General features: G+C 38.6%; 1 protein-coding gene across 1 annotated transcript; it reads right to left on the reverse strand.

Moving 5' to 3' along the window:
• Nucleotides 1-550: 550 nt before the first annotated feature.
• On the reverse strand, nucleotides 551-4,089 carry CYTC-2 (cytochrome c-2). Its single transcript, XM_088947910.1, has 3 exons — nucleotides 3,759-4,089; nucleotides 1,145-1,278; nucleotides 551-896 (listed from the first exon to the last, which is right to left on the reverse strand). The coding sequence occupies exons 1-3, from the start codon at nucleotides 3,868-3,870 to the stop codon at nucleotides 801-803; spliced, it is 342 nt and encodes a 113-aa protein (XP_088804036.1). The 5' UTR covers nucleotides 3,871-4,089; the 3' UTR covers nucleotides 551-800.
• Between the last annotated feature and the right edge of the window lie 10,355 nt (nucleotides 4,090-14,444).

Here is a 14,444-nt window from a genome sequence, read left to right on the forward strand (position 1 = left end):
AAGTTAGGTTTCTAGTTTTGCGTTTTGAAGTTACATCTCAATGATACATAGTGCAAGACCTTTCTAGCACAGGTTGAAATCTCATCTCAACAATACTTAGTGTCGTTATACCCCTCCAACGTAGGTTGAAATCGGATTAACAATACTTAGCATAGTTAGACCCTTCAAACGCAATTTGAAATGGCATCCCAATGATACTTAGCTTAATTAGACCCTTTCACCATATGTTTGAAATCACATAATAGCGCAAGTTGAAATCGCATCTAATGATTTCCCAACAGTGCACCCTACATTTATCGCACCCTTCAAGCCCCACAATCCCCTTATTTTGGTTTTTTGGGCCTTGGTTCCTTTCCCCCCTCATTTCCTTTGGTGACTTTTGCAAAAGAAATTGCAAAATTGTAATGAAGAAACACATTTTACATTTGTATTCAAGTGGACTTTTGATTAAAAATTTGTTTGGTAAGAAGGTAAATTTGTCAGTGCAAAATTAACCCAACATTGCAGTTTATATGGACCATTTTACACTACAGATTTGCAATTACACTTATTTGCATCATCTCCAAACGTAGCCTTTAAGCATTTCATTGACTATATTTCTATGAATGAGATGAAAGGCATTCATGTATGGTCCAATATTAAAAACCTACAGAATGAATGTATGTTGTCAAGAAGGAAAAGAAAGAGACCTTGTTTGGTCTTATTTGAAAAAAATAGTTTTATATGGGCTCTACTGCAGACACCTCTAACAGCCGCAAACAGAAAGACAGGAATTGCTTGAAAAAGAAGAGAAGAAAACATTAAGATGCGGTGGATTGTTTGAGATATGCAATTAGATCTGCCCGTTCTTGTGGCTTCTTCAGTCCAGGGAAAACCATCTTTGTTCCAGGGATGTACTGCATAAAACAATTTGACGGAGAGCCATCAGTTCATGTAAAAGAATAAGAGCTTTCTGAAGTGAAATCCGTTGTTCACTTTTATGCTCTACCATCAATCACAATAAGGTGAGCTTAGGTAGGGTAAAGAAAATGTGCTACTTTTTTGCTATGAAGCATACTAACCCACGCAACAATGCCATACTACTGGTATTTTCAGAAAGCATCTGTATCATGGAATTTGAAAGTGAAATCAGCCAAATCCATACCTTCTTGGGGTTAAGCAAGTAGTCGTACAACGTTTTCTCTTCCCAAATCACAGCCATGTTCTTGTTAGCAGCAGAATATGAGTAACCAGGGGTTGTGCCAGACTGCCTTCCAAAAAGACCATTCAGATTGGGTCCTACATATTGCACAGAGCTTAGTCAAGAAGAGAATTCGTAGAATATGACAAGGATAAAATGTAACAGTCTCATCTGCAATTTAAGATGAGAACAAAAAAGTTAACCAATTTGAAATTAATTCAAATTCAAATGGGCTTCTGTGCTCTTAGTTTTCAGGATGGAAACTGCCACAACTTAACATCACAAACCAAGTTCACAGGCAAACGTGCAGTCTTTCATTTAAGACTTAGACGGGTATTGATTAGCAAGGATAACCCCTGCAGGCAGATCTACTTGTTCCATGATTAACGTGTAATTTTAACAAGGTTAAAATTGACGATAATTTTATCTACAGACACTCATGGAATTGGTGAAAATTTGGTGCTGTACATCTGATGGATTATTCCACTCGAATAGTAATTAGACAATGAGCTAAATCTGTCAGAACAGAACCTTATGCCACCCTCCCCTCAATTAGTCCCCAAGTCATCGCTCACTTTTTACCAGAGACAGGTTCTTAAAGGAACATATTTACATTCCTTTTGGAAAAAGAATAATTGGAAAGTGCACTGTAACTCTGTAAGAAGGCCAATATAGTATAGAATGGTAAAGGCAACAAGTACAATCAAATGAAATCCCGTTTCAGTGGAGACAGAAAGCAATAAGCATATGAAACAAGTACAATCAAATGTATCTCACATTCCCACTACACTACGTATATTCCTTTTTCTTGTTGAGATGGAATGATGGACGCCATGTAATCTCTCTTATGCAGCTCTATTTTGTTTTCTCTCGTCCAAGGTCCAACACCCCTAATATAGCTACAAATACTACATTACTGAAAAGGGATCTCTACTTTGGTGAAATTCGACCTTTAAATGGTGGGCACACATCATCTGTGTGCAAAGATCCCTTGAGAACCTGAAAATATTGTTTTTAATGAAATATCAGTTTTGCCTCACCCACCTTGGCCTAAAGCTGTTACCCACCCAGTTCCATTTCATTGCATCCATCCAGGATCAATCTGAAAGTTTCCCCTGTTTTGCTCAATTTGACAAAAAATATTGTGAATGTCATTGCCTAGTAAAAGCACAAGCTGAGAGGTTTTCAAAAGGTTCAGCTGAACAGTCTCACCAAGAATATCGTTCCGGAGCACAACAAAAGAAGACTTCTGGCACCTGCGAAGAGATTGGAGGATTTTCTGGAAAATCTAGAAGTGGTGGAGGACTTTTATGGATCACTGGAAGGTTGAGCTTCAATGCAATACTTCAAGATAGTGGAGTCAACTAATTTGTGATCTGGTATTTTTGGTGATGGGAGGAAGCAATTGCTGATAATAAAGGCAGTTTGTACGGGATTTCAGATTAAAAGGAGAGAGAGAGAGAGAGAGGGAGAGAGAGAGAGAGGGAGAGTAGAGAAAATGACGAGAGCCCCCCTTTTTGAAGCAGGATTTTGGATCACACCATCCAGAAAGAGATGTAGATTCCATTAGGTAAAGTGGAAATTTGTCTAGACAATCAAACTTCAGTTTTCCATTCAAGATTTGGATTCTGCACATGCTAGGGTTGGATTTCAAATTCTAATTTGAGCCTAGTAGCACTTTGCCTAAATAGAGATCATCACAGAACTAAGGTCACCAAATTAAAATTATATAGTACAAAACGAAGATATGCTGGAAATAGACATTAAGCAGAAATAAAAAAGGCACAAATACTAAACATGAGATTTTTAAATCTCATTCAATAACTTCATCTCCTTCTACCTACCGGGCAGCAAGCACCCCAAAGATTTAACTATCTTACAAACACAGAAGATATTTAAGTCACTAAAAATGTTTCTCTATAAAACCTTCATTGCCTAGAAAAAAGTTGTGGTAAGGGAGAAAATAACACACGGAACTATCTGCATCAAATAAGAATATTAAATATAACCAAGGAGGTAAAACATACACGAATCTCCTCCATTAAGGCGAATAGCAAATAACTCGACCCAGTATGGAGCGGTTAAAATCACCTCTATAAAAGAAATTCTCGAATAAGAAGTTCAAAACTAAAGATGAATTGACATGAAAGTCAGTTTGACCAAGTAGTCCCAACATAAAGTTATCATGTCATGGAATCATACAAAAATCTCAATATATAGATTAATCACAATCCAGAAACTCAAATGAAATTAATCAGAAAAATCGACAAAAGGAAATTAATTTATCTGTAATCAAACCAACATTTTTAGAAAGACAAATAAGGACACAACAAATCGTAAACAAGATGGGAACAAGAGACAGATCAAATAAATTCACAGCATCTGAGAAGATCGCATTAATAAAAATTGAATTGCTCCTTATCTCAATCAATCAAAACCAAATGGCAAGAAGTTCAGCCATCAAACAAGATCAGAAAAATCAGACAACCGTGCTCCTCTTCTTCCGAAGGGAAGAAACAATAAAACAAAGAATAACCAGAGAAATAGAATCAGATCAGAATAGATCAAGAAATCTTACCTTGCTTGTGTCCAGCCCCCTTGTCGACAGTGTGACACTGAGCGCACTTGGTCTTGAAGATCTTCTCTCCTGACTTGGAATCGCCGGGTGGAGCTTCGCTAAATGTCGCCATTCCTCACAAACTATGGGGAAAGGAACTTAGGGTTTCTAGTTCGTAGTTTTGAAGAGAACAAATGAGACCGAAGAGCAGACCCTTTAGGGTTTCACCGACCTCTCTCTTCTCTCTTTCTCTGACAAAAAGCGCCTTCACAGAAGCTACGAGAATATTTAAAATGGAAAGAAAAAAAATAGTCGAATTTATTCTCACGCAAGGCGGTGCCACGAGTTTCACGAGCTGAATGACATAAATATCCCTGTAATTTTGCGGTCAAAGGTAGAACTTTATGGCTAAATAACAAAAGTACTCAGCCACCACTCAGAAAGGCGATCTTTCTAGAAGGTGGCTGTTTTGACTTTTCGCATCTCGTTTCCTTTCTCGAGGGAAATGGGTACGCGTGGTCAGAATCTTGTGGCGGAAGATTCGAGTTCTGTGGCGGATGACTGAATATTTCTTAGCGTTGCAACGTTGATGAACTACAGAAGGTTTCAACGTTCAACGTTCATCAATCACAGTTCACAGACGGTCTAGTCGAATCGATCTAGACCGTCTAACTCGTGGATCAGCATCTGGTTTCGCCGTCATTAGAGATGTATGAAGTTGTTGCATGCTAACATGGTCTTAAACGGAGATCACTTTGGCTGATCTTTCTTAAGTTAGAAACCGTTGGATTGAAACTTTCACGGAAATACACATAGCTGAATAAATGCGGTTCAACCACCCACAAAAGATAAAAAAACACAGAAAAAAAAAAAGAAAAAGTGTGAATAGGTGGCAAGAATTCCGAGCCCTAATTCGTCCTTGACTGCACAACGGCGGGCAAGAAATCCAGCATTCCGGCAGGTACCATACTCTCCTTACTCTTCTAATGTTATTTTTTCACACCGGAATCCACTTAAATTGGGTGTCTTTCACTGTTTCCAGAATGGCGAATATCAATTTAGGTGTACTCCTATGATTTGAAGTCTCGTTCAACTAGCTTGTAAAAGACCAAAATACCCTTACTCTCTCTCATTACCATCACACCAATTTTCATACTCATACTCTTATATACTCACATTTTCTTATACTTTGTCATATACTCTTATACTTTCTTACTTTCTAGTCCTTAATTCTCAATTATATTCAAGTTACAACAAGAAAAAGGCTTATTCAAGTGTCTCAAGTTACCGATTTAAGAGGCTTAGAAATTTCATGAATTGAAATCAAGTTGGAATACTAAAGTTGGTGTCTATGATGCTATTGTTGTTCAAGTCACTCCTAATACTAGTGTTAGGGGTGGTAAGAGAAAGATTACCAATCTTTGGATGATTTTTAATATGTAAGAAATTGAGGGAAAGGGAAAATGAGTAGCATGCTAAAAAATGTAGAAGTGGTTTTAACTATAGTAGCATGATGTGGGGTGGCCCTAACCAGCCCATTCTAGGCTAGGACGCCCAACCCATGAACTTCAGAACTAGGGACGCGACTCGCCACAGTAGGGGCTACCCTGTACCCCTCTATGGAGCCAATCGCGGAGCGCCCACGCATCCCCACAGAGCTCATTGTCTGCCCTCATACGACCCCCATCTCAGACGTTCATCTCCACCAACCTCCAGGCGCCTCAAGTATAAATAGGGGCAACCCCCTTCCAGGTGAGGGATCTTGATCCTAAAATTTGATCCTATTATAGAACTTAAGTGCACTCACTTTGGGAATTCATTGCCAATGAGTAGCCTCTTCTGAACCCTCGTCTGTACTTAATTCCCCTCTTTGTACCCTTGTATTGACTTGACCGTCAGAGTCTCCGCCTTGGATTTTCACCCGAGGCCTCTAACATCCTCTGCCTTGCAGCACCTCAGCTACCAACCCTCGGCTTCTACGGAACTCGATACACGATCAGCTCGGCTTGTAGTCCTCAGCCTTAGCACCTCGTCTCTGAATCCTCGAAGCCTTCGGCCCACTTCTAGAGCCCAGGGGCAAAATTACATTGTTGTCCTCGGCCAATCCGAGCATCAACAATTGGCATCGTCTGTGGGAACTACTGCTAAGACGATTCCCTAAAAAACTATAACAAATTAAGAAGTCCCTAAGCTCCAATCACTAAAGGGATGGGATATCCATGACATGGATGGCCAAACCATAGTACCCTATAGGAAGGTTGGGCAAAATTTTAAAATTTTCTTTATTCCCATCCGGTAATTGTATTCCCAATTTAGAAAACTGCATTTTCAATGTTTGTTCTTGTAATCAAACTGGACCAAATCTGAAACCAAGATTAGGGAGAGGTAAACCTGATATGGAATCTATGAAAATAACTCCTCCAAAGCTCCTCCCAACGCTGGTGTTCGCGCCTAAAGAGAGTACCAAATCCTCCCTCCACTAAAGATGACACAGCTTAGGATGATGTAGGATCAATAGGTAGTTATTCTGTAAGAACCTCTTATTCTTCAGCAAGAATCGATGGGGTAGTGAGAACAGGTTCAGAATTGTTTCTTTTATCAATAAACAATATCAAGATCAAATCTTGATTAGTTCCAAAAAATAGAGATCGAACAGGGTAGGGTGGCAAGAGCAAAGAGAAAACTAGAGGCAGAAACAGTCAAATTATGTTGTTTTTTCTAGTCCACCTTGCTCTTTATATATATATAACCCTTAAAGAGATGATCTCCTAATATGATTAGGAATTTTTTTATCCAAATCTTTATTTGGATCTGAACTCTTTAAGTGATAAGGATAATTCATTATCTTATCTATAGATCAAGATCAGCTACTCCTAATCAAATTAAAACTTCACCGATCCAAATAGATATGGATCTAAACTCTTTTAGTTGATAAGAGTTATCCTCTTATCCTCATTTGCTGATCCATATCTAGATTTGCCCCTAATTAATTAGTCCAATTAACCCAGTTTGAAATGGGTTTTAAGCTCATTAAGCTTTCAGGCTTACTTCCAATTAATGCTAGCTAGCTTAGCTCTCTTTGTGTGGCGTAGGACCCTATCATTGATCTACACATCAGCCACATGGGTTCAACCCAACCTTAGTTACAAGGCCTGTCCGAATTCACTATAGGGCATAGTGAGCCCCTGATTCCATCACTATGGGCTCTTAATGGGCCCAACATTTACACTAAATGGTCCTTGGGTACAGCCAACTTATGAAGGTCTAAAAACTATAAGCAGATGTAAAATTAGCCCATAAAGTATAACCCTCAATTGTCTTACACTTAACCTCTCAGCCCTTAATGATCAAACGCTGCTTGACAAAAGATGACCTCTCCCTTGGCATCTCTATATAAATATATTTTGCAAAACCAAATTTCAAACACATTTGAAATCCATTACCGACAATTTAGGTTTCCATCAGAGAGAGTGCATTTCCCCGATCATTCACTTTGTCCGACAAAGGGGTCGATCCTGTCACTATGATCACCCAGGTTTTGACCCCTGTTAAGGATCTCATGATTAGTATATCAAAGACAATCCAATCTGACACCTAGTACTGTACCATAATCGAGTCTAGGGTCAGGTGTAACATTCTAGTTTTGCCCATCTATCTCCAAGGTTCAGGGCAATACTAGATTTTTGGCCCGATTTAGGGTTTTAAGAAAACCCACACTACATGTACCTCAAGTCTCACCCTAGCAGATGAGACAAGCCACCCCAACCAACTTGGCGGCACATTAGTGTTAGCCTTGGTAGGATAAATCTCCCTAGATCTATCTATCGGTTATAGAGATTTTAAACTAATACAAGTCTCATATGTGTCCAGTTTAAGGGTATTACACAGAAACACACCATAATAACATGAATCAAATATGTATTTTATTCATTTACAATAAATGTCATAATATACATCAAGTTTATTGGAGCGAAGGGCATACATTGTCTGACAACTCCCACTTGCACTTAGGTCCAATTGGGTATAAACCAAAGTCTCATACTTTCTATGTGTTTCTCAAACACTTTCTATGTCAGTGGCTTAATCAATGGGTCTGCCACATTCTTTACTGATGCTACCTTTTAACATTGATCTCCCATAGGTTCAGTGTTGTCACACAATAGTAGAATGGGTGATGTGTTGAATTCCAAATTCTAGAATGAACACTTTCATTCATTAGGCAGTCTCACTTATGGCAATGTGCTTGGCTTGGGTTGTGGAATCTGCTATTCTTACTACACAGGACCCCCTCGTGTAGATGTAACTAGATGTAGACATTCTACTATCTAGATCTGACTGGCAGTTGGTATCAATATACTCAATGATCTACAGTGAACTACCATTGAATACTAGACAAAATTCTATTGTTCTTTGAAGGTACTTTTAGGATGTGTTTCACAGTTGTCCAGTGCTCCTGCCCTAGGTTAGATTGGTATCTATTTACCACACTCACTGCTTGAGCAATGTTGGGTCGAGTGCACAACATGGCATACTTGATGCTCCCTATGGCTGAAGCGTAGGAAGTCTCTCTCATGCCCTCAATCTTCTAGGGAGTCTTGGGAGACATGCCCTTAGAGAGAGTGACTCCGTGCCTGAAAGGAACATTTTCTTTCTTGGAATTCTCCATACTATATCTCTTGACAATCTTGTCAATGTAAGCAGATTAGAATAATCCTATTATCCTCTTCGATCTATCTCTATAGAGTCAATGACCCAAGATGTAGGAGGCTTCTCCAAGATCTTTCATAGAGAATTGTTGTGAAAGTCATACTTTCACCTATATCTATTCCCAATGACTAGGATGCCATATACATACAGAACTAGGAACGTAACCTTATTTCCTATGGTCTTCCTATAAACACAAGGCTTATTCGAATTCTTCTCAAAGTCAAACTATTTGATGGTAGAGTCAAATCAGATGTTCCAAATCCTAGAAGCTTGCTTAAGTCCATATATGGATCGATTAAGTTTACATACCATGTGTTCCTAACCTGTATCTATAAAACCTTGTGGTTTATGCATATAGATATCTTTAGTAAGATCTTCATTCAAGAACACGGTTTTGACATCCATTTGCCAAATCTAATAATCATGGTATGTTGCTACAGCTAGTAAGATCCTTATGGATTTAAGCATGGCCACGGGCAAAAAGGTTTTATCATAGTCAATTCCCTTTTTTTAGTGTATCCTTTTGCCACAAGACAAGCCTTATAGGTTTCAACCTTACCATTGGGGTCCTTCTTCCTCTTATATATCCATTTACAACCAATTGGTTTTACCCCAAGGGGCGGATCTACTACAGTCCATACTCCATTGGTCTCCATTGAATCCATCTCAACTCTCATGGCATCTACCCACTTTTAGGTTGGTTATTTTTTGGAGCTTGTGAGACATCTCCCACTACCCCTGGGCTCTCTTCATCAAGAACAACTTCCTAATGAAGATTATCTAGGATGTAGTCTTCCTCTAGGAAGTAGGCATTTTGACTGCAAAACACTTTTTTTCTCTTTTGGATCATAGAATAAGTAACCTACAAATAGGCAATGGCTAGTTTTGGATTCCAATTTGTCAGCACTAGTTCTTTTAATATGTGTTGAACAACCTCAAATCTTTAAGTGTCTCACACTTGGTTTCTTATTGGTCCGTAACTCATATGGAGTCTTAGGAATGGATTTCGTTGGAACCCGGTTCAGCATGTAAATAGTAGTCTCCAATGTGTAATCCCACAAGAATATAGGTAACTCTGAATGGACGAGGAGTGAATGGACCATATCTAATAGAGTCTGATATCTCCTCTCTAGCACACCGTTTAATTATGGTGTAGTAGGAGGAGTTAATTATGACACTATCCCATTGTCCTTTAAGTAGTCATTGAATTCGTCAAAGAGATACTCGCCGCATTGATCTGATCGAAGGGTCTTAATTTCTCTCTTTAACTATTTCTCGACTTCTTGTCTAAACTCTTTGAACTTTTCAAATGATTCAGATTTGTGTCTCATTAGGTACACATAACCATACCGTGAATGATCATCGATAAATGTTATAAAATAAACGTACCGGTTATGTGTCCTAATATTCATGGGACCACATACATAAGCATGTATAAGGTCAAGCATGCCTGTTAATTTTTAAGGTTTACCGGTAAATGGTCGTTTTGTCATCTTACCCTGAAGGCAAAGTTCATAGATTGAAAGATCTTCTATAGTTAGAAAATTCAAAGGACCATCATTTACCAACCATGTGATACGATTTATATTAATGTGGCCAACTCGGTAATGCCACAGACTTGTGGGATTAACTATATCACAAGTTCTTTTCTTAGGGTTATTATTCGATGTAGTTTCGGTTAAATTCATTTCTAGAGAATGATGGAGAACATAAACACCATTCTCAAGTTCTCCATAAGTAATGAATTTGTTATTCCATTTAATAGTAATCACATTATTAAACAAAATAGAATAACCATCCATGCACATTTGAAACAGAAATCAATTTTTTTCTCAAATTTGGCACATAAAGACAATCTTTTAATGTAATAATTATTTCTCTAAAATACAATTCTACAGTTCCTATGGCTGTAGCTGCAACACTTGCAGAAGTCCCCAAGTAAAGTACCACCTCCCCATCAAGTAGTCTTTTGCTTGTCTTGAACCCCTACAATGTATTACACGCATGAATAGAAGCCCTAGAGTCAATACACCAGGATGTAGAAGTAACCAACATATTGGTTTCTATGACAAAGGATTCAAAATTAACTTGTTTCTTGGTCTCTAAGTATTGAGGACAATTCCTCTTCTAGTGGTCGGTCTACTTGTAGAAGTGACATGTATCTGATGTCTTGTCCTTCTTCTGCCTTTTAGGCTTGATAACTTTCTTCTAAGGTTTTTTCTTTGCCTTTCTCTTCTTCTTGCCTGATTTGCCAACTTCAACAAGCATGGCCATGGGCTCATCCTTCTTTATCAGTTCTTCGGCTCTCTACAACATTTTGCTGAGTTCCTGAAGGCTAACATTTAGCTTGTTCATTTTATAGTTCATGATAAACTGGTTGAAGGAAAGAGGCAAAGAGTTCAGGATGACATCAACTTTGGTGACATGATCTAGCCCAGATTCATGAGCCTCTAGTTCATTAATGTATCCAATCATCTTAAGTCAATGGTCTTGAACTAATTGGTTCTTGGACATTTGAATGGTCATAAACTATTTTAAGACATTTTGCTAAGTAGAACAATTCTACTCTTCATACATGGTCCTCAGACTATCCAGGATATCCTTGGATACTTTGATCTGATCGAATTATTGAGAGAGGCTATGATGTAGCATCGGGCAAGAGAATTCTTATATTCCCATTCTTGATACTCTCTCCTACGTGCCTTTGAAGCCCTATCACCCAGATGATCTGGAGTAGGGTTCTTAGCAACCTTGTCCAATTTCTCGGACGTTAACATCAGCATAAGGTTACGGAACCAGTCAGTATAATTTAAACCCTTAAGTTTGTTATCATTCAACAACTTGGCGAATTGTCCGTTTGCCATTTCTAATAAAAGGCAAGGCAGATTATTAGTCCACAACCTAAATTGATTCATGTATACTACATAGATATGGTTTTTAATCTATGTTCAATTTTCATTTGTTCATCTCTGAGATTTCCCTCCGATTTTAGTGACGGAGATTGTGAAGTATGTCTTTGGAAATGTAGAAATCACATATAGTGCATGAAGTCAACTATTTTAGCTATATAACCCCACCACCTTTTGTGAAGGATTATATCCACTCATCTTATGAGTTTTCCCTTTGGCCTCTGTCAGACAAGGTTCATTGTCATTTTAGGTTAAACCTTTCTGTCCAGTAAGTGCTTACCCATCATATTCGTAAACACCAAGGTACCGTGAGAGAGTCTTCTGATGTAGCACGATCTATCTGATCCCTACTAGAGGTGATCTATCTTCTAGTTCGGATGGTGGACTAGATTGATCTGCAAAAGGAGGACCAGAGAACCCAGGGTGGCTAACCCAACGAGGTCGTTCTAATGCTTAAGTTAGCAAACTTGTTGCGAGCTGAAAATTGCTAAGAATATTGAGAGCTAGAGAGAAGAGAAATCACGTGTACTATGTGCCTTCAAGGTTGGAGCCTTTATATAGTTGAGTCCTCGCAGGTTTTGGGACCCTCGTCATGATGAGATCCAATTCCACGTTAGTTGAGGGATAACATTGCCAACTGATAAGGCTTATCAATTCCGCCTGAACCGAGCGAGGTAAGATAAGGCTTACCGTTACGAGGCATGATCCCGTGAGGCTCAGAATCTGATGGAGAGATTTTTGGGGTCGCCATGTAGTGGCCCGAGTCAGTATCCTTGAACTGATGCTCTTTAGTTCCGAACTGGAATGAACACCAAAGTTCCTTGGGACCGAGGTGGTCTTGATGCAACCTTGTACCAAGGTGACCCGTGCTGAGGTGGTTTGGTTATCCGAGCTCGATCTGTTGCAGACTTGGTATGTCGGGCTGAGTTGTCATCTATTAGTCAGGCCGTGTCCACGTGTCCCCCTATTACTAGGTCAAGCCAAATCATCCTTCATCATCTTCCATTTTAGGATAGACCCCTCCCACATTGGTTTATGATGCCCCTATCATGTTATGGAACAATCCAATAGACCCATCAGCAATTGGATAACCCAATTTTATGGTGCATCTCCTCATTATTGAATGACCCATCTTCATGCTAATGAAGGAATGCCTTTAGAGTTTCATCATATGAATCTCCCTATGACATGCTCTCATATTTTACTAGAGGGAACAGATAATTACGCCTTAGTTCTTATTTAGGTCAAACCAAAGTGGTTTCCACTGACTTTCTTAAAGTTAGATTCAGATTGGCCCTAAACGGCTAGGGTTCTGCACGGTTCCTCTTTGGGAGGAAGCTAAAGTGGGGCCCATCAAGAAGTGAGATAATCCAATGATCTTAAGGACACCATGGCAATGATGTGCATTCAGCCATGGTGTGCAAAAGAGCCACTATCGAATTGACATGGGCCAAGTGCTTATGGCCCATGTACGTAGCACATCACACATCATACATCATACACATGAAATAAAATCATAATTGATCCAATCGATTTGATCATCTGTAAAGCCCTAAAATAGTTAGGTTAAATTTGTATAAGCCATTAAAGCCCATAACATTATCATAAAACATTATCTAGGTACATGGACGAAACTGCAAAAAGCAGTTTGGCCCATATAGCTGAATTAGGGCTCATGTAGTTTGAACTTAACAATACTAGGTTTTACAAGTTGACCCGAATTGCATCTTGCAATCAGCCATCAAACCCTTGGCCCATTATAAAATTTTAGGGCTGTGAACAGTCCCTATTGAGCCACAAATTCGGTCCAACCAATTTGTTCCAATCTGGGTCTAATATGTCTAGGGTTTGGTGTCTAATTCAAGATCCAATTTAAGAAGATGATCTGAAATTAATCATGGTTGATAAAAGACAATCAACAATCAACAATCAAACATATCAGTGGGCTGTTCGTGTGGTTGCAAACCTGCAAGAAAGAGGTTACTCACAGTTTGCATATTTGTTTTCTACAAATCATAGACTGTAGATCTTCTATTTGTGCAAATGTCTTCTTCTCCTCCACGCGAACCAGCACTTCTTCCAATGAAAACAATAAAAAAAGCCTAATTTCTCTATTAATTTACATTGGAATAAATCCTATACATTCCATCTAAAGAATAAGAAAAAAAATATTACAATAGGTGCGTAAATTCTTGGTGCCAATAAAAGATTTTGATCTCCACCAAACGAACAACCCATAATTCAAGAAATAAATATAGAACACTTCTATAATTATTGCAAATTATTAAAAAATTAATTTCAGATCATTTGCCCATAGCTAAGAACGAAATTTTTAGAAAAAACCCTAATCTGCACAAATCGGGCAGAATTGATTCTGCCTATTTGCGTAGGTTCAAATCAAGTCTGATTTTGGTTTAAGAATGTAAACCTGGCTCTGATACCACTGAAGGGATGGGATATCCATCACATGGATGGCTGAATCCTACAGGAAGGTTGGGCAAATTTTCAAAAATTTCTTTACTCCCATCCGGGAATCATATTCCCAATTTAGAAAATTACATTTTCAAAGTTCGTTCTTGTAACCAAACCGGACCAAATCTGAAACCAATATTAGGGAGAGGTATACCTGATATAGAATCCATACAAAAAGCTCCTCCCAACGCAAGATATTCACACTCAAAGAGTACCAAATCCTCACTCCACTAAATATGACACAACTTAGGATGAGGCAGGATAAACAAGTAGTTCTTCTCCAAGAACCACTAATTCCTCATCAAGAATCGAATGACGTAGTGAGTACAGATTCATAATTGTTTCTTCTAGCAAGAAACAATGTCAAGATAAATCTTGATCAGTTCCAAGAAATGGAGATCGAACAGGGTTGGGTGGCAAGAGTAGAAAGAGAAAACTAGAGGTAGAAACAGTCAAACTATTTGTTTTTTCAGACCCACCCTACTCTTTATATATATAACCCTTAAAGAGATGATTTCCTAATCTGATTAGGAGTTTCTTGATCCAAATCTTTCTTTAGATCTGAACTCTTTAAGTGATAAGGATAATCCCTTATCTTATCTATAGATCAAGATCAGGT

Source organism: Nelumbo lutea, chromosome 5, assembly GCF_056320005.1.
Source record: "Nelumbo lutea isolate HS-2025 chromosome 5, American lotus-T2T, whole genome shotgun sequence".
NCBI classification, from domain to species: Eukaryota; Viridiplantae; Streptophyta; class Magnoliopsida; order Proteales; family Nelumbonaceae; genus Nelumbo; species Nelumbo lutea.